General features: G+C 37.9%; 1 protein-coding gene across 1 annotated transcript in view; it reads right to left on the reverse strand.

Annotated features, from left to right (window-relative positions):
• Nucleotides 1-1,632: 1,632 nt before the first annotated feature.
• PLAAT1 (phospholipase A and acyltransferase 1) overlaps nt 1,633-27,681 on the reverse strand; it is a 36,412-nt gene continuing 10,363 nt past the window's right edge. Inside the window, 3 exon segments of the mRNA XM_011723098.3 lie at nt 1,633-1,888; nt 10,484-10,749; nt 18,563-18,701. Coding sequence (XP_011721400.2) covers nt 1,787-1,888; nt 10,484-10,749; nt 18,563-18,701 — 507 coding nt within the window. The 3' untranslated portion in view covers nt 1,633-1,786.

The following is a 27,681-nucleotide window of genomic DNA, read 5'->3' on the forward strand; positions in this document are numbered from 1 at the left end:
TCTTAACTTGACAATACTAAAAAACGGTTTTTTTGTGTTTTTTGAGATGGAGTCTCGCTCTGTCACCCAGGCTGGAGTGCAGTGGCACAATCTCGGCTCACTGCAAGCTCCGCCTCCCGGGTTCACGCCATTCTCTCGCCTCAGTCTCCTGAGTAGCTGGGACTACAGTCGCCTACCACCACGCCTGGCTAATTTTTTTGTATTTTTAGTAGAGATGGGTTTTCACCATGTTAGCCAGGATGGTCTCAATCTCCTGATGGTCTCAATCGTGATCTGCCCGCCTCGGCCTCCCAAAGTGCTGGGATTACAGGCGTGAGCCACTGCGCCCGGCCTGTTTTTTGTTTTTTTGTTTTTAACTATTGGGAACAGGGCATAAAAGGAACAGAGATTTGAATTTAGAGTAAAAATGAAAGAGAAATTTTAGACATTGGCTCCTGGTAGGAGACACTCACACCTCCCCAGAAGACCAGTGGAAGAAGAGAGTGTTTGAGGGTTACTGGAGACAGAGTTGGTGCCATAAGAAAGGGAAAGAATTACTGAAAAAGTAGGGACGGGATATGGGGTCTCTGTGGCCCAGACTGCAGCACACAACTCCTTCTATTACCGTTATTATTAACCCTGCAATTAGCTTGTTGGGTATTTCTGGCCCTGGGGTGAAATGTAAGTAAGTTTAATAGGTACAAGACTTTCACTGAGTCTTCTCTTTAGTTACATTATATACCATGTTCCTAGTTTTCTCATTGTACCATCCCCCTAATATTAACTTGAACAATTCCTTTATTTAATGCCAAGCTTTTGATGATAGCATAAGACGGATGTCATTGGCTGCTGGTGTGGTTTAGGGGGTCATGTTACAATGTCTGATGTAATCCCAGGTTATAGACAGCTGCACTCCCCCTTTCCCCACCTGCTGCCACCAAGAATTTCACTGGAACAGCATAGAAAGCAGTGTCTTTAACTGAACACATAATAAAATGAGAGAATAAAATTATGACACTCCTTGGCTTGTAGAAAAAGTCTTAAGAATATGAGATATTGTTTTCTAAATATGGCATCTTAAACATTTAATTATCTCTTCTCAAGGTTAAAAGGTCAAATCCCTGAAATACTTCAAAATCCAAAGGGAATAATATGTAACACTGTAGAAATAACAGCCCACTCTTACTTGTCATGTCCTCCTGACAAGCAAGCAGATTCCACAGAAATCACTGGAACTGAAACCCTGGAGCAAACAGCCTCTCCTCTTCCCATCCACCCTAATCTATGCAGGTGCAGGAGGAAGATGAGGGCGCACTCCCCACAGCCTTGTAAATTAGAGTCCCTCAGACTACCTAACCAAAATGCTGAATTTCCCAACTTCTTTTCCAACAAGAAACACGAATTTCGATGTCAACTCTAACAATTTGGGGTTCTTAAAATTTCTTTCAAAACCATATATAAATAGTTTTTCATCCCTCTGGCAAAATGGCCACCCTCGGGGAAAAGGAAAATAATATTTATAGTAGAAATAAAATGTGATGAGATTTTGTTAAGATCTTCTGCTGGCTCACTCAAAAGGCTACTGCTTCTCGTTCAAGCTGCCACAGCAAATCTATGTTAGCAGGGGAAAAAAAAAATTCATTGGCTCAATGATAAGATAATATCAGTAAGCAATTTATATTAAAGAGCCTGCCATCCATCACAGGAATCTGCAACAGTAATGATGCACTGAAAATAAGTATTTACCCCAGGTTTTCTTTTTCCTCCTCCCAAATTCCTTCAATATCAATACCTCGTTGGTAAACTGTTAATAGTATTTTGTTCTTTGTCTTTTTGGAAACAAGCCCAGGAATGAGAAGGCACCAACAGCAGCTGTCACAAACCCAACGGTACTTATTGCTCGGTTGGCCTATAAGGAAACAAGAAGCAAACAAAAAACACATCATATACTAAAGACATCTCAGTGTCCTAAATGAAGCTTTAGCCTGTTTCCTACACTGAACATCTGTTTTAATGTATAATGGATATATTTAAAGTTCAATGCAAAATTAAAATTCTGCATAAAGATGAAGAAATGAATTTATAATTTTTATAATTATTTCAAACATGTAGATATATACATGTGGGTATATATTCCTCATATTTTTAAAGCACTCTGACAGTTTATAAACTCATTATCAACACAGTTCCCATTAGTCATAAACAGTACACGGGTGAAAGAGGTTAATATACCACTCCTGTTTTGCAAAACTTGGGATATCATAAGTAATTTGCCTGAGATCATTCCACGAAGATGTTTAAAGATAGGCTGAGTCTTCTAAAACACACACTCTTCTCCTGTGCAGCTCCGGCCCCTTAAATAAACACTTTGTGTTGGCTGGGTCTACACCAAGGTAAGTATCATATGAGAGAGAGAGACAGAGTGTGTGTGTGTGTATGTTTCTCTAAGGAGTGTCTATTAGCAAAATAATTCAGGGATGTCATCTGAGCTGAATACCCATAAGCTGTTATTTGGTAGACACAATTTCTCTTCCGATAAACAAACTTCAAAAAAGCCAATACTGATGTTAACTATCATGTCAAAAATTAATTTCTCATGTAGACAAACCACTCTCAAGATCAATTGTCCATAAAGGAAGTCAGACATTTATAGCTTTAAGGGTATTAATCATCATGATGATGAGGGAACTAATGAATATTCATGGTTTTCTTGGCACTCAACTAATATTGCCTTCCATTCAAATGGGTTTGAGTGCAATTTTATGACCCAGAGGTCACATTCAGATACTTCAGAATCATCAGGTACTCTGAAAACATTTGTTCTCTCTGGGATTTAAGAATCAGATCTTTCAAATAAAGCAAAATATTTTTCCCAAATGGCTCTGGGGAACCAGTCTAAGAGCTGGAAAGCCTAACCCAGGTCATATTTGAGCATGCCCTCTGTCTAACCACAGCCTTCCGCCATGGGGCCTGCCACTCACATGTTACTACAACGCAATGCTACCTCCCTAACTGCAGCTTCCCTTTTAGGAACAGGCACAAGGGCCAGGGCCAGGAAAGAGGCACACAACAGGAATCTTAGCTCCACGTGTTTGCAGCATGTGTTCACTCCACTACACCATCCTGTCGTGGGCAGAGACTAGGCCTGTAATTGTGACCCACTCTCTCTGCTCCAACCCCCAGATGCCAGGGAGAATGGTAAGGGCAAACAACTTGGCACTAGCCCTGACAAATCCTGTTTTACTTTATAATTTTGATTTTATTTGATTTCTTATCTATTTTATTTATATTTTAATTAATCCTTACCTAAACTATTTCCTAGGAGAGAGTCAGAATTCACTGTAGCACAGAGCTGCCCACATACCATATTCGGGGGGCGGGGGAGAAGAGGCAGGAGGATGCAGGATATAAGATAAAATCCCAAAGAAGGGGAAGAGTCACTAATTAAGACAGGGATCAAGCCCAACCCTAGTACAATTCCAGGCAGACAGTGAGATCCCAAGAAGGTCTAATAGAGAGAAATGGGGTAGTCAAAAAAAAATATGAAGGTGCAATCAGTGTCTTTAAATAGAGGTGTCAAATGGTAGCAGGGTACGGCCCTTGCAAAACGGCAGGGTCCTACAGATAGTGTGCCCCAGCGAGGTGCAGCCCTGACTGACTAGGTATCTTTCAGCCACTACAAACACAAGATGTTAACGAAAGCCCACAAATTTAAGAGGGCTGGTTGGGGGATGGGCAACCTGATCCCAAACCATAATCCCTAGAGATGACACAGGCCAGATACCACGATCATAAAGCCACTTTAAGCAGTGCCACTTTAAGACAGCTTCCCCAATTCCAAATGTTAATTTATTTCAAGTCTCATTCTAGATAATGAATCTCATGTAATTGGGACAATCCATTGGAGTTAGGAGTAATGGGATGTGATGTGCAAGATTACAACATCTCAGGATGTTCTTGGTGAACCAGCATGAACGAGAACTTTTACTTCATGGCTTACTTTGGATTATAAGGTCACCAAATCCAACTGTGCATTCTTTATCCTTTAGAGGGCTTTCTGTCCATGTGCCATAATAATGGCCTCATTCTAGGGATCTGTACCTGGCCTAATGAAACATTAGCTGAATCTGGAGTGGCTGTGTCTAGACAGCAGTGTCGCGGGGACACAGATGTGTGGCAGGTTTATCAAAACGCTCCTTCCTGAGGCATCCTAAGGCTGTGGTCATATATACTGAAGCACCATCAGAATGTGTTCATGTGTTGCCTCAGCCAGGCCTACTGAAGGGTGTCAGAATCTTTGAAAAAGATAGAGACATTTTCATAATTTGGTCTATGAGAGTACAAAATGTTCTTAGAAATTTTGAAAAATACATAAAAGATAAGACACAAAGTGAGAGAAAACAACTGTAGAAGACAAATCTGATAAAGGAGTGTTATCTAAAATATAAAAAGAACTCTTGAAATTCAACAATAGGAAAATGAACAGCTGAATTAAAAAACAGGCAAGATCATCAAGAGATATATCATCAAAGATGACATGCAAAGCAGCATATAAAAAGATGCTCAACATTACATGTAACTAGGCAACTGCAAACTGAAACAAGATGCCTATTAAAAAGGTTAAAATTCAAAATACTGATAACATAAAATGCTGGCAAGGATGTGGAACAACAAGAACTCTCATTGCTGAGACTGCGAAATGCGAAATGATACACTCATTCAGGAAGACAGTTTGGCAGTGTCTTACAAAACTAAGAATATTCTAACCACATGATCTAGCAGTCACGCTCCTTGGTACTTACCAAAAGGAGCTGAATACTTATGTCCACATAAAAACCTGCACATGGAGGTTTATAGTGGCTTTATTCATAATTGCCAAAACTTGGAAGCAACCAAGATGTCCTTCAGTGGGTGAATGGATAAATAAGCTGTGGTAAATCAAGGAAATGGAATACCATTCAGTGCTAAAAAGAAATGAGGAATCAATCCACAAAAGTATATGAAGAAACCTTAAATACATATTACTACGCAAAAGAAGCCAATCTGAAAAAAGTCACATGCTACATGATTTCAGCAACATGATATTCTGCAAATGGGAAAACTATGGAGATGGTAAAAAAAAAAAAATTCAATGATTGTCAGGGATTTGCAGGGAAGGAAGGATGAATAGGTGGAACGCAGGAGTTTTAGGGCAGGAAAATTATTATTTATAATACTATAATGGTGGATTGTGTCATTTTAAATTTGTCTAAACCATAGAATTCGTAACACAACCAGTGAACCCTAATGTAAACTATGGACTTTGGTTGACAATGATGTATTAATGTTGGTTAATCAATTTTTCACAGTGGTATGGTAATGATGATAGAGATGGCTATACTGGGTGGGGAAGGAGGAGAGAGTTCTACACTTTCAGCTCAATTTTGCTATGAAGCTAAAAACTGCTCTAGAAAATTGAATCTATTATTTTTTGTTTCAAATACAGAAAAGCACAAAGAAGAAAAAAAGATGAAATCATAATCTTACCCTTCTTACCTTTTTTATGCCTTACTAGTTTTTAAATAGCCATTCCCCAAGAAAACATTTCTAAGCTCAAGGGCCCTAAGCTTAAAGGAATTCAAAAAACTAATCTAATATTAGCTATTATTAGTAGTCATACTATTAGTTATTGATAATAATATATAATCCAGTTGCTGTTAGATCAAGATTTTATTGACTATGTTAACAAAGATCTATAAAATTCCTGGATACCATTATGAAAAGTAATATCCACTATGGGCATGCTATTTATTGGGATGGATAATACATAATACAGTATGCTGAGAGACCTCAAATATCTCCATAATCTTTCAAACGACCTGTGTTGATTAGAAGACTGATAAACAGTGGGTCCAAGGACACTCCACTAATAATGGTGATGATGGGGTTCTCACTCAGGTCCGTGAACACCAAAGCTTAGGTAGGCTTTTAAGGCTGTCACTGCATCATCTTCATCAGAACCTGCCAGAAACAGGTTCTTACTATTTGTTGAAGAAAAATTAAGTTTTCATGGGTCTTGGGTCTAGATATGAAAGGTGAAATGATGATGGATTACAAGTTACAGTCAAGTAAGAAGATGGCTCTAATCTCTTTTTTTAAAACATTTAAAAAGTATTGCTTATTTGTAACCACTTTACTGAAAACTGGCTGACATGCAAAAGGCTGTAGATGTTTCATGTGTTCAACTTGATGTATCTGGAGATAAGTATACCCCCATGAAACCATCATTACAATCAATGCCATAAAGTTTATACATCACCTCCACCATGAAACCATCATCACAATCAATGCCATGAACTTATCCATCACCTCCACCATGAAACCATCATCAAGATCAATGCCATGAACTTATCCATCACCTCCACCATGAAACCATAATCAAGATCAATGCCAGGAACTTATCCATCACCTCCACCATGAAACCGTCATCAAGATCAATGCCATGAACTTATCCATCACCTCCACCATGAAACCATCATCAAGATCAATGCCATGAACTTATCCATCACCTCCACCATGAAACCGTCATCAAGATCAATGCCATGAACTTATCCATCACCTCCACCATGAAACCGTCATCACGATCAATGCCATGAACTTATCCATCACCTCCACCATGAAACCGTCATCAAGATCAATGCCATGAACTTATCCATCACCTCCACCATGAAACCGTCATCAAGATCAATGCCATGAACTTATCCATCACCTCCACCATGAAACCGTCATCAAGATCAATGCCATGAACTTATCCATCACCTCCACCATGAAACCGTCATCAAGATCAATGCCATGAACTTATCCATCACCTCCACCATGAAACCGTCATCAAGATCAATGCCATGAACTTATCCATCACCTCCACCATGAAACCGTCATCAAGATCAATGCCATGAACTTATCCATCACCTCCACCATGAAACCATCAAGATCAATGCCATGAACTTATCCATCACCTCCACCATGAAACCATCATCAAGATCAATGCCATGAACTTATCCATCACCTCCACCATGAAACCATCATCAAGATCAATGCCATGAACTTATCCATCACCTCCACCATGAAACCATCATCAAGATCAATGCCATGAACTTATCCATCACCTCCACCATGAAACCATCATCAAGATCAATGCCAGGAACTTATCCATCACCTCCACCATGAAACCATCATCAAGATCAATGCCAGGAACTTATCCATCACCTCCACCATGAAACCATCATCAAGATCAATGCCATGAACTTATCCATCACCTCCACCATGAAACCATCATCAAGATCAATGCCATGAACTTATCCATCACCTCCACCATGAAACCATCATCAAGATCAATGCCATGAACTTATCCATCACCTCCACCATGAAACCATCATCAAGATCAATGCCATGAACTTATCCATCACCTCCACCATGAAACCATCATCAAGATCAATGCCAGGAACTTATCCATCACCTCCACCATGAAACCATCATCAAGATCAATGCCAGGAACTTATCCATCACCTCCACCATGAAACCATCATCACGATCAATGCCATGAACTTATCCATCACCTCCAAAAGCTTCCACCCACTCCCTTTGTTGGTTTGTGCTAAGAATACTTAACATAAGATCTAACCTCTTAGCAAATTTTAAAGTAGGCCACATAGTATCATTAATCATAGGCCCTATGTTGTACAGTATATCTCCAGAACTTATTTGTCTTGCATGACTGAAATTTTCTACCCTTTGACTAACATCTCCTCATTTCCAAAAATAAAATAAGTAAACAAATAAAAAATTGCTTGGTTAGTGCAGTGAACAACTTTGTCATTAACAAAGAAGAAGAATGGAACCTATTTCTATCTATACACCACTAATTTTCAATGCAAAAGTAAGCAGGAATTTGTGTGTACCCTCTATGTTCTAGCTCAAAAGCAATTTATTGTTACATGTGAGCAGAACATTCATTATGTTAATACATTTCCTAATGAGAATGAATTTCCAATTATTTCCTAATGAAAACAAATATATCCTTTCATTATGTTCTATCTCCCATTTTCCCACACCTTTTTATTTAAAAAAACATTTTTTAGATCTAATTAGCATACCACATATTTACCCGCTGAAATAATGTAGCTCAATGTTTTCAGTATATTCATAGACTTGTACAACAATCACAATTTTGAAACTTTTCATCATTCCAAAAAGATACCTCTTACCCTTTAGTAGTCTCCCCTCATTTGCCTCGACCCCCTCAGCCCCAGGCACCACTAATTTATTTTGTCTCTATAGATTTCCCTATTCTAGGCATCTCATATCAATGAAATAATATAATATGTAGTCTTTTGTGATTGGCTAAGTAGGCAACTTGGCATATGTTTTCAAGGTCCATACTGTAGCATGTATCAGTACTTCATTTCTTTTTATTGTTGAAAAATAATCCATTGTATGGATATACCCCATTTTGTTTATCCATTGCCCATTAGATGGATATTTGAGTTATTTCTACATTTTGACTATTAGAACTGATGCTGCTATAAACATTCACGTGCGGGTTTCTGTGTGGACATATGTTTCATTTATCTTGGATATATACCCAGGATTAGAATAGCTGAGTCATATAGTAATACTACATTTAATTTTAGAGGAATTGCCACTGTTTTCCAAAGGAGTTATATCATTTTACATGCCTACCAGAAGTGCACGAGAGTTCTAATTTCTTCACTTCCTTGCCAACACTTACCATCTTTTGTATTATAGCAATCCTATTGGCTGTGAAGCGAAATCTCATTATGGCTTTGATTTACATTTCCCTGATGAAAATACATACTCTAGATATGTATCTGAAAAGGGTCCAGTATCCAGAGTACCTAAAGAAAACTTACTACTGAACAATAAAAAGGCAAATAATCCAATTTAAAAATGGGCAAAAAGGCCGGGTGCAGTCGCTCACACCTGTAATCCCAGCACTTTGGGAGGCCAAGGCAGGCGGATCGTGAGGTCAGGAGTTTGAGAACAGCCTGGCCAACATGAGACCAGCCTGGTCAACATGGTCTCTACTAAAAATACCAAAAAATTAGCTGGGCATGGTGGCAGATGCTTGTAATCCCAGCTACACGGGAGGCTGAGGCAGGAAAATAACTTGAACCCATGAGGCAGAGGTTGCAGTGAGCTGAGATCGCGCCACTGCACTCCAGCCTGGGAAACAGAGCAAGCCTCCATCTCAAAACAAACAACAACAACAACAAACAAACAAACAAAAGGGCAAATAACCTTAATAGGCATTTCTCCAAAGGTGATATACAAATGGCCAATAAGCACATAAATTGATGCTCAACGTCATTAGCCATCAGGAAAATGAAAATCAAAACCACAGTCAATTTGAATCTTGGGTATAGGGAAGGGTAAGTAGGATTTTGAAAAATTAGGCTCAAGAGGTGCAGGGTTTAGATAACAGGAAGCTTTGCTAGCCTTCTTATACATGCCATTTTCCCAAGCTTTTGTGAGAAGAATTATAACCTCATTTCTTACTCAGGATAGAAATGTATAACTGATCCACCATTTCAAAATACTGGAAGTCTTCGATAAATCTGAATTATTAAAATATTATGGTATTATCTTTCAAATTTTTAGTCACCTTTTAAAAAGTTTTCATAGGTAACAACTCACTGGAGTTTAATCTATTAAATTATTTTTCATATTTTAATATTTTAAATGAACACTTTATATGTATTTTGGATGAAGAGGACTTTCTTTTGATAATAGTTTTATATATCCATTCTCTTGTATCACCTTAATATTCATTTTTAGTTTACTGGACTGGTGGGACAACACATAGGGAAAGACAAACATGCTGTTAGCTAGAAATCCATCACACTACTAAACAATGGCAGTAACTGACAAAATTGTAAAGTACTTTAAAAATAAAGTCAATTAGTCTATCAAAAGTCATCCCAGAGCTCAGTGAATCAAACATCTACTTAAAGGCACAAAATTTCATTGAAATTAGCAATTTCAAGGAAAGAGACAACATTCACAAGCCCACTAAGACATGTCATTAGTTAGCCTCTGTCCATCAATGAAAAAAAATTTAAGAACAACCATCTGTGATATTGGTAAACTCCCACTGAAAAAACTCAACATCCTTTCCAGCGTATTCTTTTCAGTATTTGAGGTCACTGATTTGAAACTGCTGTATGGTGAAGTAACAGGAAAAAAAGAAAGACTAAAGGCAGTAAGACGGACAGAATGCTATGGTCTTGATTCTACTTCAAGTCCCTTCTAGCTCAAAATTCACAATATCCATGTTTTAGTCTCAGTTTGATTATTAACTTGTTGCAGGACCTTGCAAGTCCATTCTCTGCTCTTCGGTGTTCTCATACTTTCTGGTTCTTTTCATTTGGTTTGAGACCTGGGAACCTTATCATAGCCAACAGTTATTCTTTTTTCAATGTAAGAATATCTCCTAAAGAAAACTCACCTGCTGTGAAACTCCTTCTCCATAGCGAAGCAATGTCACAAAATGTTCACAGTTGTTGACAAGTAAGTTATAGGCCACTTCCTGTCCAATTACAAACTCTGATCGCTTTATAATTTCTTCCACAGGGAGAGGGGGGTATGTTTCATCGTATTTATTGTTTATCCTGTATGTGTCATTTCCCACAACATCCTTCAAGAGCTGCATTTTCACCAGGGCCTTACTGCTGAATACAGACTTGGCGCTTGTAAAGGACACAGGAATGCCATCTATAAAGGAGAATTCTGGTTAGTAAGGTATAGTGACCCAGTCCAATGAACTCTAACGCCATCTAAAGACTTTGGAAATGCTGGCATGTCTAAACCTAGCCCTGTTCCTAACTTATTATTAAAGCAAAGCCACTTAATCTCATTAGCCTTAAGCAGTTATTCTGTAACTTAGCAGTAACACTTACTATTGTATGAGTGAGAATATAAGAAAAACTTTTTGAAAATGTATGATGTTCCCATAGAACAAATTGGGTGAGAACACTCTACTTACCCTTGGGAAATAAATTCTCTGTAAACTGGTATTATTAGAGATGTTGGTATGTGTGTCTAACATAGATACAGATAAGATTATTGTCCACTTTTTCTATAAAGCAGTTTTTTGCTCAGCATCTGAACCCTTCCAAATTAATCTTATAGAGTGCACTGTTATTAGTAGGCACAGCCTAGTGTCTAAGCTCCCTAAGCGTCTGAAACTTGTTTTTCAACTAAGCATCAATTTGGGGTCCAATTTCCTATTCCGAAACCTGCATGGTACCTCAGTCCTGTGAGAGGACGGTTGAAGTCAGGCTGGGGTCCTGCTTTTTTCCTGCCAGTTCCTTTGGCCAAAAAAAAAAAAAAAAAAGGCCCCCTAACTCCTGAGCCTGAAGCTAACTTGGTAGGCACTGTCTACCCGACATGGCCCCAGGCAGTGACCTACCCACTTATGACAATGCCCCATGCCCCACACTCCACCTTGGCTGCCTCTGCTCATAAGCATTTGCTAGTCCACCAGGAGCTACTGTATCTTTGGTCTGACAATGTCAGTACTTTAGGTTGGAGAGATGATTCCTCAGGGTAGAGGTCTAAAGCCAGGCTCCGGTCCTTGTCAGACTGCCCACAACTGCTATGTTTGGCCATGTTCAGGTCAACCATGAGAGAAAGAGTCTCCTCATAACTAGCGTTTAGAAACTTTCTCTTTTAGTAATGACTAAAAGCAAAACTTTTTTTCCACTAGCCTTCTGTCTGTCCTTCTTCTCACAGAATGTGAGGTGTTCCAGTGAACATCTTACACATTGAAAGTTCTCACACATTACAAGTCCTCAGAGCACATATCTCCCAGTTAGAATTACTAAACATATTTTTAATAACCACATGCAAAAATTAGAAAATTAAAATTTGGAGAGGTAAACTGGCTAGGAAAATGTATCACAGTAGTTAACAATAGAATTATCTATCTATAGGACTAAAGCTGAATGCTCAAACCACAATAATATGGAATTTAAGGCATGAAAATAAGAAAACAGCATGAATATGTCATATTGTTTTCCAGGTATGAAAACTGCAGAGATAATGTAGATGTAGAGGGTTGCTTAGTATTAACCACTAGACTTTGGAAGCTCTGAATCATAAATATCATTTCGTTTGTCATTTTCACTTATAATATTCTAAAATAAGAGGCAAATACTTTAAAATGTTGCAAAAAACCACTTCATTAAAAAGTATCAGAAGTTCCCAAGATAATAAAACTTAGGTCTATAAATACTTAAGGTAACCTGAGGAAAATACTCCAGGTTATTTATCTGTTATCTGCATACACTTTTTTGTTGTTGTTTTTTTGATATGGAGTCTTGCTTTGTTGCCCAGGCTGGAGTGCAGTGGCACAATCTCAGCTCACTGCAACCTCCACCTCCTGGGCTCAAGTGATACTCCTGCTTCAGCCTCCTGAGTAGCTAGAACTGCAGGCACCTGCCACCACACCTGGCTAATTTTTGTATTTTTTGTAGAGACAGGGTTTCACCATGTTGGCCAGGCTGGTCTTGAACTCCTGACCTCAACTGATCTGCCCACCTTGGCCTACCAAAGTGCTGGATTACAGGCGTGAGCCACCATGTCGAGTCTGCATACGCTTTTTATTAATAATTTGTGCTCATTTTTAAACATTTATAAAATACAGAAAAACAAAGCATATAAATGTACACAGGTATCACCCATTATCCCACCACCCAGAAGTAACTGCTAGTATTATTTTGATATACTTCTATTAGGACATTTACTAACATATGCATAGGTGCATGTACGTGTCTGCACTCCCGTCTGTACATATTTTTTTTTTAGCAAACTGGGTATATGACGTATTACATTTTTTCAACTTTTATTTTGGATTCTGAGGTTACATGTGCAGGTTTGTTACATGAGTACATTTTGTGATGCTGAGGTTTGGCATATGGATGATCCAGTCATCCAAGTAGTGAGCATAGTACCCAATACATAGTTTTTCAGTCCACACCTTCCTCCCTCCTCCCTCTAACAGTCCCAGTGCCTATTGTTCCCATCTCTATCTCCATGTGTACTCAATGTTCAGTTCTCGCTTGTAAGTGAGAACATAAGGTATTTGGCTTTTTGTTCCTGCATCAATTTCATTAGGATAATGGCCTCCAGCTCCTCCACCCATGTTGCTCCAAAGGACATTATTTCCTTTTCATGGCTGTATAGTATTCCACGGTGTCTCTGTGTGTGTGTGTGTGTGTGTGTGTGTGTGTGTATGTGTGTGTATATGTGTGTGTATCACCTTTTCTTTATCCAATTCACTATTGATAGGCATCTAGACTGATTCTGTCCTTCCTATGTGAATAATGCTGTGATGAACATACAAGTACATGTGTCTTTTTGGTAGAATAATTTATTTTCCTTTAGGTATATACCCAGTAATACGATTGCTGGATCAAATGGTAGTTCTCTTTTAAGCTCTTTGATAAATCTCCAATCTGCTTTCCACAGTGGCTGAACTAATTTACATTCCCACCAACAGTGTGTATACATTCCCTTTTCTCTGCAGCATCACCAGCATCTGTTATTTTTTGACTTTTCAATAATCACCATTCTGACTGACGTGAGATGGTATCTCACTGTGGTTTTGATTTGCATTTCTGTGATGATTAGTGATGATGAGCATTGTTTCGCAGGTCTGTTGGTTGCCTAAATGTCCTCTTTTCAGAAGTGTCTGTTCCTGTCTTTGGCCATTTTTAAATTAGATTTTTTTTACATGTTGATTAAATTCCTTGTAAACTCTGGATAATAGACTTTTGTCAGATGCACAATTTATGAATATTTTCTCCCATTTTGTAGACCATTTATTCTGTTGACAATTTCTTTTGCTGTGCAGAAGCTCTTTTGTTTACTTAGGTCCCACTTGTCAATGTTTCTTTTTGTTGCAATTCACTTTGGAGACTTAGACATAAATTATTTGCCAAAGCTGATGTCAAGAAGTGTGTTTCCTAGGTTTTCTTCTGGGACTTCTATAGTTTGAGTTTCTTTTTTAATTATTATTATACTTTAAGTTCTAGAGTACATGTGCACAACGTGCAGGTTTGTTACATATGTATACATGTGCCATGTTGGAGTTCTTCATTTAAACTTTTAGTCCATCTTGAGTAAATTTTTGCACATAGTAAAAGGTAGGGGTCCAGTTTTTTTCTTCTGCATATGGCTAGCCAGTTATTCCAGCACCATTTATTGAATAGGAAGACCTTTCCCCATTGCTTATTTTTGTTGAATTCGTCAAAGATCATCAGATGGATTTGGGTGCTTGGCTTTATTTCTGGGTTCTCTATTCTGTTCCCTTGGTCTGTGTGTCTGTTTTTGTACCAGTGCCATGATGTTTTGGTTACTATAGCCTTCTAGTAGAGTTTGAAGTTGGGTAATGTGCCTCCAGCTTTTTTTAGTTTTTGCTATTTGGGCTCTTTTTTGGTTCCATGTAAATTTTAGAATATTTTTTCTAATTCTGTGAAGAACGGCATTGGTAGTTTGATAGAAATAGCATTGAATCCGTAGACTGCTTTGGGCAATTTGAGCATTTTAAAATTATTTCTTCCAATCCGTGAGCATGGAATGTTTTTCCATTTATTTGTCTCATCTCTGATTTCTTTTAGCAGTGTTTTGTAGTTCTCCTTGTAGAGATCTTTCACCACCTTGGTTAGATGTATTCCTAGGTATTTTATTTATCTGTGGCTACTGTAAATGGAATTATGTTTTTAATTTGGCTCTCAGCTAGAATGTTATTGGTGTATAAAAATGCTACCAATTTTTGTACACTGATTTTGTACCTGAAACTTTACTGAAGTTGTTTATCAGTTCCAGGAGGCTTCTGGTGGAGTCTTCAGGGCTTTCTAGGTACAGAATCAAATATTCAACAAAAAGAGGTAATTTAACTTACTTTTTTCCTATTTGGATGCCTTTTCTTTCCTTCTTTTGCCTCACTGCTCTGGCTAGCACTTTCAATACTATGTTGAACAGGAATAGTCAGAGTGAACACCCTTGTTTTGTTTCAGTTCTAAAGGGGAATGACCCATTCAGTATGATGTTTGCTGTGGGTGTCTCATAAATGATTCATTATTTTGAGGTATGTTCCTTCAATGCCAATTCTGTTCAGGGTTTTTATCATGAAGGGATGTTGTATTTAATCAAAGGCTTTTCTGTATCTATTGAGATGATCATATGGTTTTTGGTTTTCACTCAGTTTATGTGGTGAATCATATTTATTGATTTGTGTATGCTGAACCAATCTTCTATCTCAGGAATAAAGCCTACTTGATTATGAATTAACTTTTTGATGTGCTGCCACATTTGGTTTGCTAGTCTTTTGATGAGGATTTTTGCATCTACGTTCATCAAGAATATTGGCCTGAAGTTTTCTTTTTTTGTGTATCTCTCCTGATTTTGGTATCAGGATGATGCTAGTTTCACAGAATGAGTCAGGAAGGAGTCCTTCCTCCTTGAGTTTTCAGAGTCGTTTCAGTAGGATTGGTACCAGTTCTCTGTACACCTCCTGGAATTTGGCTGTGAATCCATCTGCTCCAGGGCTTTTTTTGGTTGGTAGTTTTTTATTTGTTATTGTTACTTATTCAATTTTGGAACTTTTTTCCTGGCTCAATGTTGAAAAGTTGTGTGTTTCAGAATTTGTCCATTTCCTCTAAATTTTCTAACTTATGTATATAGAGATGTTCATAATAGTCTCTATGGACCTTTTGTATTTCTGAAGGGCTGGTTATAATGTCATCTTTGTCATTTCTGATGGCACTTCTTTGGATCTTTTTTCCTTTGTTAATCTAGATAGCAGTCTATCAATCTTGTTTATCCTTTCAAAAAACAAATTCTTTGTTTCATTAATTTTGTATGGATTTTTGTATCTCTATTTCTTTCAGTTTTTCTCCAATTTTAGATTTATTTTGTCCTGCTAGCTTGGGGTTGGTCTTCTTTTTTTTTTTCCTAGTTCCACTATGTGCAATATTAGGTTGTTAATCTGAGCTCCTTCTAACTTCTTAATGACTGTGTTTAGTGCTATAAACTTTCCTCTTAACACTGATTTAGGTGCATCCCAAAGATTTTGGTAAGTTGTGTCTCTATATTGATTAATTTCAAAGAACTTTTTGATTTCTGCCCTCATTTCATTTTCCACCTGTATTCTTCAGGGTTCTCTAGAGGGGCAGGACTAATAGGACAGATGTATATATGAAAGGAAGTTTATTAAGGAGTATTGACTCACACGACCACAGGTGAAGTCCCACAATAGGCTGTCTGCAAGGGGTGGAACAAGAAAGCCGGTCCAAGTCCGAAAACCTCAAAAGTAGATAAGCCAATAGTGAAGCCTTTAGTCTGTGGCCAAAGGCCCGAGAGCCCCTGGCAAACCACTGGTGTAGGTCCAAGAGTCCAAAAGCTGAAGAACTTGGAGTCAGATGTTCAAGGGCAGGAAGCATCGAGCATAGGAGAAAGATGGAAGCTAGAAGACTTAGCCAGTGTAATTCTTCCACAGTCCTCTGCCTGCTTTTATCCTAGCCTCACTGGCAGCTGATTAGATGGTGCCCACCCAGATTGAGGGTGGGTCTGCCTCTCCCAGTCCACTGACTCAAATGTTCATCTCCTTTGGCAACACCCTCACAGACACACCCAGAACAATACTTTGCATCCTTCAATCCAATCATGTTGACACTAGATATTAAGCATCACACATTGATATTGAGGACCAAGCTGTTTAATTTCCATGTTTTTGTGTAGTTTTGAGAAATCTTCTTTGTATTCATTTCTGTTTTTATTGCACTGTGGTTCAAGAGTGTGCCTGGTGTGATTTCAGTTCTTTTGAATTTATTGAGACTTGCTTTATGACTGAGCATGTGGTTAATCTTTTTCAAATACATATCATATTAAGACCATCTTCCCTGCAATAAAACATGTCCAGATATAAGACTTTTAATGGCTGTTACAGATGCTGTTATTTATATCTATCCAGCACCAAATCCCACCATTGCCTATTTATTCCTGGAAACAACTCTGTCTGAGCCAATCACAGTATTCCATTCTCTTGGGCACAGTGATAGTCTGGCAATGAACATGGGCCTCACACCGGAGCGACTGGAGTCTGTCTCCATGATTCTTTAACTGTAACAGGTAGTTACAGTTAGCTCTTTCGTGTTGGGTCAAAAGAACCTAAAAGTCAGAACCTAAAGCTGCCTATGGTCATCAGTTTAGTTTTTTAAAGAGACATAGTCTGGGAAAATGAAGAGAGCATATAGAAAAAAAAATGCAGATGTGTGACGGAGAGTCTAAATAGTGGTTAAATCCCTAGACGTAGGCATCTCTGAGGCCAGCACCACCTCTGCTCTTTCTGCAGTTTCCCTCCATGAAGCAATGAAGATTCCTCAGTAAAGAATATTAGATAACTAATATTATGTGGCTAAATCTTAATTTATTTAATCATTCCCCTATCGAACATATGCCATTGTCTACTTTAACCATTATAAATGACACAGAAGTGAATATCATTACATAGAAATGCTTGTCTACATCTCTAAATACTTCCCCAGAATAGATTCCTAGAAGTACAATTACAGGGTCAGAGAATACGAACCCGTCTAAGGTCCTAGTCCTTATCAGTTTATATTACCATCAACAATACCTTTATGTTCATTTCACTATATTCTTATCAACACTGCTTGTTATCACTTTTTAACCTTTGCTAATGAGATAGGCATGAAATATTTTATTGGTTTATTTTACAATTCCTAGGCCAGAAAGTTGAAATTTTTTCAAAAAGTGTATTAGTTTTTGCTTCTCTTCTTTTACAAACTGTTCCTAATTCTTTATCCATTTGTTTGTTGAGGTTTTACTGTCTGCTGTCCCCTTGACCTCGGATACTATTGCTACAGATAGCATCTGACCGGTTTCTTTACCTCTTTTATGTTTTTCCTCAAATGTCACTTTCTTAAGAAATTTTCCTGACCACTTCATTTAAAATCACAGCATCTCCACCCACCACGTTCTGCCCTCAGCACTTCTCATCCTACCTTCTTATTTCTTCTGTATCACTTATCACAATTTTAACATTTGTGTAACTTGCTCATGGTCTGTCCCTGCTTACTAAAATGTAAACTCCACCATGCAGGGAGATGTCTGTATACCCCCAGCGCTTAGAATAGCATTCAGAACATACTAGGTGATCTACAAATAGGTGTTGAATGAATTGAAATAACCTATTTGTGTGATATGTAAAGACAATGAACCTTGCCATGTTTGTGGCAAATATTTTTCCCAGCTGGTTATTTACTTTTTAATTGTAATTTTTTAAATCCAGTGGCTTTAAAATTTAATGTGAATGGCCTTTGTGATTTCTTCAATGCTGCTTTGGTTTCAGAATATCCTTCTCTAAACCTAGATTAGTTAGATTTATCTGCTTTCTCTATTTTATTTCTATTTTGTTTTGTTTATTATTTCACCCATGATTCCTTCCTGTAACAAGAACACTAAAAATCTGCTCCCAGGAGCCACTGGAAATAAACCTCACCTACAGGCGCTATGTTGATAACATAACCATCACCCAAGTACAGGGCCCAGTGCTGATAGCCAGGACGGAACACTTCGATCAAGTCCCCTGGGCAGGGGTTGCCAGGGTAGTTCAAACTGAAGCAATCATTAAACGCCATCTGCAATGACAAACACAAAGAAGAACTAGCTAATACAACTTGCCAAAAGAAAATCAGTTTAAGACATCCATAAAAGCAGAATGATACCGAATTTATTGAGACTGCATTCCATACTAAAGACTTAGAATCACGACCCTGTCCTTTTCTTTGAATGATTCTAACACTGAATTATGTGTGCACAAGGGGACAAGTAGAGAAATAATTTGTCTTGTTTTACTTAATTTTCTATAGTAATGCTTCTCATCCCAATCAATTTCAGAGCCCCTTTACAATAACAAGCATTCTGTAATTTTCTCTTTAAATCTAGAAATCCATGCATAATATAACTTACACAGATTTTAAAAATATCAAGGATTAAATATTAAAATATGGTCTATTTAGGATAAAAAAGGGAAATCGGAAAGTAAATTTATAATATCTGTTTACTAAATGTTCAGTCTATGACTATACTTAAGGATATAAAAAAGGATTTATATGCTTACACTTATTTAGCATGAAAAAGTCAGAATTCAGGAGCAATAAAATCAGATCAGAAGTCTTTCAAGCTTTTATACAGCAGTATAGTAAAATCAAGAAGCAGAGGTATGGGTGGATGCTAACATTCAACATTCTGAGGGTACTAAAACTCTGCAAAAACACCATGTATTATAAAACTCTGCAAAAATACCATGTATTACAAAACCTACTCTGTCACTTCATTTAAGCAGAGTTGGATTCCAGGCTCAGATGGATGTCCAGTCAGATGTTCAAATTAATGTAGGACATGGAATTTTTCTTTCTGGTTTAAAACTATACTGTGTAGTGTAGCATGTATAGGTACTCTGGCTTGCACCCACTAAACATCAGTAAATGCCCTTTGTCATTGTAACAATGATAAATGCCACCACAGATTTTCACGACTCTCCTTCCTGCCCTACTTATTGTCAGATTCCTCACTTACTGATTCCAGAAGCCATGCGAGGTGGTCAACAGCAGACGCAGGACAACTTGGAAAGCTGGGGAGTTCATCACATTGATGAACATGTTTCAAATTCTAAGTTTGGTCATTTTTTTTTAAGTCAATACTTTTTAGAAAGAACACATAAGTATCTCACAGCTGATTCTTATGAAAAGTTCTATTTTCTATGTATGGAATAGAAGTAGAATGACTCAGCAAGAGGAGATTATGTACATCTATCAACAAACAAAGGAGGATTTAAATGCTGTATCTATGTTGAATCTCTAATTGACAACAGCGTGTTCCTCATCATTTCACTCTAATGCAGATATATATGCTCATTTACAAAACAAATCCAAGTGCCAGAAATAGAAACTTCCAAATCATCTAAATTATAATTATAATAGCAGAGACTAAGGACTTGGGAATACAGGCTATCATTCTTCTGGCACTCTAAAAGTCTTTTTTATAACAATTAATATTAGAAGGGTGTTTTCCCAAGTATTTGTATGCCATCTGTTGAAAAGTTCAGTCATCACACTGTCACAGAGATGTGGCCAAATGTAAGCTGTGCATCTGTTGAAAAATAACTATTAAAACAACTTTATGAAAACCATTAAGTCTAACCACCCTCTCAAATATGTTTGCATCTTATTAATATGGCAGTTCGTAATTTGGCCACATGGGTACTAAAAGGAAAAATAGATAATACACTGTGATATAAACAAACACATTTCCCGTGAATAGGAATCAGCAAACACACAAAGCTGCCTGCTATGATTCCAAGATGCAGCCAGAGTATATGATAATAACCACCATTAGAATGGTAAGCACTTTCTAGGGCATTATTTTTTCAAATGCACTATCTCAACCCTATCTAACTGCAAAAAAGAAAAAATACACAACTATTTGAGTGTGTTATGTTATCTCACTTTACAGATAAAAAGCTAAAGTAGCAAATACCAACTTTTGGAAAATACCCACTGAAACCCTAATATATAAAATATAGAAGGAAAATAACTTGACTAGGTATTAATGATGTGAGCTCTTCTCTTAGTCTTCTACTCGACACTTGTTAGTTCTGTAAGTTTGGGCAGGTCACTGGAACTGAGTCTGTTTCCTCATGTTGAAAACAGGTATGAGCATATAAGCCTGATTTTGTTTACCTCAAAAAGCTGTTTGCAAGTAACCCTTAGGGAGCTGGTAAAAAGCTTTTGCAAGTAACCCTTTGGGAGCTGGTAAAAAACTGTTGCAAATGCTCTGTGAATTGGCAAGAGCTAAACAGGTGGATGATAAGAGAGACACTGAGATTGGTACACGGTTAATGTAGGATTTTAGTTCCTTATGCTCTCTTCCAGGCATGATAATTCTGTGAAATAAGTGATTCAACTGTAAAATTCTAATATATTTAACAAATTTTCAATTTCTGACATATAAATTGATTCATAAACTGTTAAGTTAATGGATTTCATAAAGTCTATCATATTTATAAAGAGAAATAAGATTTCATAAGAGTAATCCCTCAAGAAACTAACAGAGGAATCTGAAGGCTAATATGCAAGGTAAAAAGTGAGTTATGATACTGAACACTTAGAATCATAGCAATGGACTACAGAAAGGTACTTCAGATATTATCTAATCTGATGGTCTCCAAACTTGTTTATAGCAGTGGGTACCATGTCAAAGCATGTATCAAATAGAAGCATAAAAATATAAAGCCTAACAAGCAGCACTGCCCTGAACGAAGTCAGGGACAGCATGAGAGCCCTACTCACCACTCGCCCACATTGCTGCTCCTGTTGAGGATTCCTGAGACCCCAGAACTTCCAGGAATGCAGCTTAAATGATACCCATCTAGTCCTAGTCCAATCTCCTCATTTTTAGACAAAGAAAACAAAACCAGGCAGGTAGTTTAACTGGTCAAGGTCATACACTATTATATAAAAGATTTTTGACAACTGATGCTGAAACAATTAGACATCCATAGGCAAACAAACAAATAAACAAACCTTGACCTAAATTTCATACCTCACGCAAAAATTATTTCAAAATGGATAACTGACTTAAATGTAAAACTATAAAATACAGAGAAAAACATAGGAGAAAAATTTTTAGGGTCTAGGGTAGACAACGAGTTCCCAGACTTGATACCAAAAGTATGATCCTTATCAGGAAAAATTGGTAAACTGATTGTCCTTAAGATTAAAGACTTTTGTACTATAAAAGATCCTGTTAAGATGGAAAGACGGACTACAGAGTGGGCGAAAATATTTGCAAACCACATATCTGTGACAGAACTAGTATCTAGAACATATAAAGGACTCCCCAAACTCAACAATAAAAAAGCAAACAATACAATTAGAATGTAGGTTATATGGTTTGGATATTTATTACTGCCAAATCTCATGCTGAAATGTAATCCCCAGTGTTGGAGGTGGGGTCTGGTGGGAGGCATCTAAATCATGGGAGTGGATCCCTCATGAATGGCTAGTGCCAACCCTTTGGTGATGAGTGAGTTCACAAGAGATCTGGTTGTTTACAAGAGTGTGATACCTCCCACCGCCCCTTGCTCCCATTCTCACCATGAATACACCTGGTCCCCCATGCCTTCCACCATGATTGTAAGCTTTCCGAGGCCCTCACCAGCAGCAGACACCAGCACCATTCTGTACGCCCTGTGGAGCTGTAAGTCAATTAACTCTCATTTCCTTGTAAATTACCCAGTCTCAAATATTCCTTTATAGTAATGCAAACAGACTACTTTCACCAAAGAAAATACACAGATGTCAAGAAAGCCATTAGTCATTAGGAAAATGCAAATTAAAACCACAATATGGGGACCTCAGCAAAATGGTGTAATAGGAGGCTCCCTGACTATTCCTTCTCCCACAAACACACTAAGGAAACACCTACACACAGATCAATTCTCTCCAAAAGAAAGGCAGAATCCAGCTGAAAGACGCCTACACACTAGACAAAGAAGAAAATATCCACATCAAAATTGGTAGGAAAAGTGGAGACACACTCATGCACAAACCCCACCCTATGCACAGAGTCTTATAATTAGGAAAGGAATCCCAACTCCTAGCATGGTCTCAAGGAGTAAGGGGCTTGTACCATACACCTAATGTTCAACTTTTACCATCCCTTTTAAAAGGCTTGGCTCTTAAATCACTGTGTCTGAGAAAGAGTAAGAAAAAGGCATTGGAGGATTTCCCTCAAGCACAAAAAACAAAGGGAGGTTTCAAACCTTGAAAGCTGTCAGCTGCTGTAGTGCCCAGGATCAGCCCAGCTTCCAATCTCTCCCTGGAAAGGATTTGGCTACATTCTTTTCCAGAAGTTCAATGTGGTACTGGTCTCTAATACACCAGTATCTGGGAGCCTATACAGCAAATAAAGAATAAACCTCTTCAAGCCTAAACAAGGACAATATTCCCACCATCTTCATTAGTTTGTTCTAGTGACAATTCCAGCCCTACAATTTCTGAAGGGAAAGAGGTTGGAGGCCTCTGCCAGCAAGAATATGCTTTCTTGCCTGGTTTGTTCCTGAGATAAATTTCTGCAATCTCTTGTGAAAGTGAAGCTGGGGGATCTCTCCATGACTGAGAAGCAAAAAGGGCATTCCTGTATCTTTTCCCCTGGCTTGCTTCTGTGATAACTCCAGACTAGAAGCCTCTCCCCGCAAGAAAGGTCTGCGACTTCTTGCTTGTACAGGAGATAGGCACTTGTTGCACTTCTTTCCCCTGCTTGCTCCAGCAACAATCCAGCTCAGCCATCTCTCTGTTGAAAGAAACTGGAGACCTCTGGCAGCAAGAATGGGAGGGATGGAACTCCCACACCTTTTCCCCTGACTTGCTCTGGAAATAAACTCCTTTAATCTCCAATTGGAAAGAGGTGGGGGAGGGGAGCAGGGGGGCTGCTTCTTCATGTCTGAAAGGGAAAGTGGGCACTCCTTGCACCTTCCTCTATGGCTTGCTTTAGTAATAACTCTAGACCAGAAGTTTCTCCCTGCCAGGAGGGTGTGAGACTTTTGCTTGTTCCAACGGGAGAGTGGTTACTTCCCCTACACCTTTTCTCTGGCTTGTGCCAGTAAGAAATCCAGACCTGCAGACTTTCTCTGGAAGTAGTTTCTGCACACATGGAGTGCTCTAACTTTTATAGCCTTCACCCAAGAGACAGGCTTCTAGTCTGAGAGCCGACACGAGTTCTTCACTTTTGAGTCTCCTAGACAACAAAGAACAAAAAGGTGGCTTTTTAACTTGAAAATGTTCAGCAGCAATCTCTCCTCCAATGTGAGCAGTCTATCAAGAATAAAGGCATCCGCCTCAGACATTCTCCTTGGTACAGGGCAGAATGAATGGGAGATTTAATTCTGCTCTAAGCTTCTCTACAAAGAAAAAAGAAACTGGAACATACAACTAACACCGCAGTCTCTCCAGCTGCATTTCAAGGGACTGGCTTTTATCCCACCTCTCTCAAGGCAATAACTTGAAACTCTTTAATTTGGGTTGGGAGGGGGCACCAAGAATAAAAAATAGGAGATTTTACAAGCAAAAACAAGTTAGTGGCTTCTAAAAATCTTTGATGAGGCTGATTGGAAAGGAACATCTCCGACACAAGACCAGTCTAGCAAGACTCAGAAAGGTGGTTCTTTTATCTAATGTGCAGAAAACAACATAGGGAATGGAGGAAAATGAAGAAACACAGAAATATGTTACAAATAAAAGAACAAGATAAATTAAATCTCCAGAAAGTGACTCTAATGAAATGTAAATATGTGATTTATCTGACAGGGAATTCAAAAGGGCAGTCATAACAATGCTTACTAAGGTAGGGAAAACAATGCATGAAAAAACTGAGAACTTCAACAATGAGACAGAAAATATTAAAAAGTACCAAACAAACCATCAAACTGAATAATACAACTGAACTGAAAAATCCAATAAGGAGGTTCAACAGTAGAATAAATCAAGCAGAAGTATGAATTAGCAAACTTGAATACAGGTCATTGGTAAATCCTAATTTGAGGACTGAAAAGAAAAAAGAATGAAAAGGAGTGAAACAGTCTAACAGCCTTAGTGGACAGCATTAAACAGAATATGTGAATTATTGTTGTACCAGAAAGGGAAGAGAGAAAGGGACAGAAAATATATTCAAAGAAATATAGCAAGTCCTCATTTAATGTCATTGATAGGTGCTTGGAAACTGTGACTTAAAGCAAAACAACATATAATGAAAGGAATTTTTTCTCATCAACATAATGAAATGACATTGAATAAAATGATGTTATTCAAAAACCTGCTATAAATCATTTTGCTTAAAGTTGCAGTTTCCAAGAACGTATGAACATTAAATGAGAATCTACTGCAATTGCAAAAACCTTCCTAAGTGTGGGGAAGGAAACAGAAATCCAGAAGCTTGACAAACACCTAATAAGATGAACCCAAAGCAAACCACATCAAGATACATAATAATCAAATTGTAGAAAGTTAAAGACAGAGAGAAGATAGGAAAGCTTTAAGGGAAAAGCAACTTGTTACATAAAAGTGGACCCCCATTAGATCTTTCAACAGAAACCCTGCAGGGTAGAAAGGAGTAAGATACGGTCAAAGAGCTTAAAAAAAAAAAAAAAAAAAAAAAAAAACCCTGCCAATCAAGAACACTATACTCAGCAATCCTGTCCTTCAAAAAGGAAGAGAGGAAGGGGAGCTTTAAAAAACACTTTCTCAGACGACCAAAAGCTGAGGGAATTTATCACAACTAGACCTGCCTTACAAGAAATACTAAAAGGGGTACTTCACATTGAAGGAAAATATCACTAAGTAGCAACATGGAAATATATAAAAATAAAAACTCACTGGTAAAAGCAAGTATATAGTCAAACACTGAACACTCATACTGTAATGGTAGCATGAAAATAAATTACATCTCTAATATAAAGGTTAAAAAAAGAAAAACTATTCAAAACACATATAGCAACCATACTATGCTAATGGACATGACAAAAACTATTTTAAAAAGTGTCAACAAAAACAAATTGTTGGAGGGGATAGTAAAAGTTTAGAGTTTGTACAAGTGATCAAAGTTAAGTAATTATAAGCTTAAAATAGCTTGTTATTAGTATAAGAACTAAGTCTCTGAGTAACCACAAAGGAAAAATTCTTAGTAGATACACAAAAGATAAAAATAAAGAATTCAAAGCATACCACTACAAAAAATCATTAAATTGCAAAGGAAGCAAGCAAGAGAGGAAAACAGAAAACAAAAGATCTACAAATTAACCAGAAAACAACAAAACAGCAACGGTAAGTTCTTACCTACCAATGATTACTTTCAATGTAAGTGTATTAAATTCTCCAGTCAAAACATATTGAATGGGTCAATGGATTAAAAAAAAGACCCAACTATATGCTGCCTACAATAGATTAACTTCACCTCTCTTAACCTTTAACAACACACATAGCGGACAATGAAGAGATGAAAAAAGATATTCCACACAAAAGGAAACCAACACAAAGTGGGAGTAGCTATACTTCTATCAGACAAAATAGACTGCAAGTGAAAAACTGCAGAAAGATATGAAAAGTTATTATATAATGATGAAGGGGTCAATTCATAAAGAAAATATAACAATTATAAATATATATACACCCAATATCAAACCACCTAAATATATAAAGCAAGTATTAATAGATCTGATGAGAGACATGGACTGTAATACAATAATGTCCCACTTTCAACATTGGACAGATCTAGGCCAAAAATCAACAAGGAAATATTGAACTTGAACTATACTTTAAGCCAAATGGACCTGACAAATATTTACAGAAAATTTCATGTAACAACAATTGAATATACATTTTTCTCAATTGACATGGAGTGTTCTCCAGGAGAGATTATATGTTAGATCACAAACCAAATCTCAACAAATTTAAAAAGACTGAAATCCTATCAAGTATTTCTTCTGACCACAATGGCACAAACCTATAAATCAATAGCAGGAGGAATCTTGGAAAACTCACAAATATGTGGAAATTAAATAACATGTCCCTGAACAACCAATGAGTCAAACAAAAAATTAAAAGGAAAATTAAAAAATATCTTGAGACAAGGAAAAAGGAAAAAACCCCAACAAAATCTAAAATGAAAGAGGAGACATTAGAACTGATATTGATGCAGGATTTTTTACTCCTTAGCTCAGCTAGCTCTAGGCTCTTGTCTCATGACCAGAACAATTAGGTACACAGACACTTGAAGAGTGACTGGATTAGAATTTATTAAGCAAAAGGAAAGTTCTCAGCAGAGAGAGGGGTCCTGAAAGCAGGTTGGTCATTGCTCCTCACAGCTGAATACAAAGGCTTTATATATAACCTGATGAGGCTGAGTTCCCTATCTGTATAAGGCGTGAATTTCTGGTGGCTCCACATATTCCTCCAGTGTGCATGCGGGGCCCTTAGTCTGCTTTGGGCATGTTTAGGCAAGTCCCCTGTGCAAGTTCCCTTATCTGCACAAAACATCTGATGTAAGCACTTGTGGGGTGGGTCACAGGTTCTCTGGGGATCCTTTACTTATTGTCTGCCTAAAGCAAGCTGATTAACTCCTTTCAATATCCCAGAAATACGAAGGATCATCGTTAGGCAGGAATCTAGATCCAACATGGCGGCATTACCCGGTGTAGCAGGCCTTTTGTTAAAGACTCCCTTCACCCTTGTACACACCCGCAGACTTGCATGCATCAGAGTTCCGGCTGGGCAACCACACTCCCCCATGACCTGTAGCTCACCTGCATTCCACAAGCTCGTAAACAGCAGTTTCGGTTAACAGTTTCCAAAGACCCCTTCCTCATGACCCTTACTCAACTCCTGTTAGTAGTTTCAAGACCCCCCCAGGCTCTGTTCGTACAACCAGCTTCCCTACCTCTCAGGCTATAAAAAGCCCCTACCCTCCTCCCTCAGCGCGACTTCCTCGGCCCGCACCTTTGGACCGAGGAACCTCGCCCGCGAGTCCTAATAAAGGCTATTCTCACTGCCATTTGCCTTGTGT

This window comes from Macaca nemestrina, chromosome 2, assembly GCF_043159975.1.
Source record: "Macaca nemestrina isolate mMacNem1 chromosome 2, mMacNem.hap1, whole genome shotgun sequence".
Taxonomy (NCBI): Eukaryota; Metazoa; Chordata; class Mammalia; order Primates; family Cercopithecidae; genus Macaca; species Macaca nemestrina.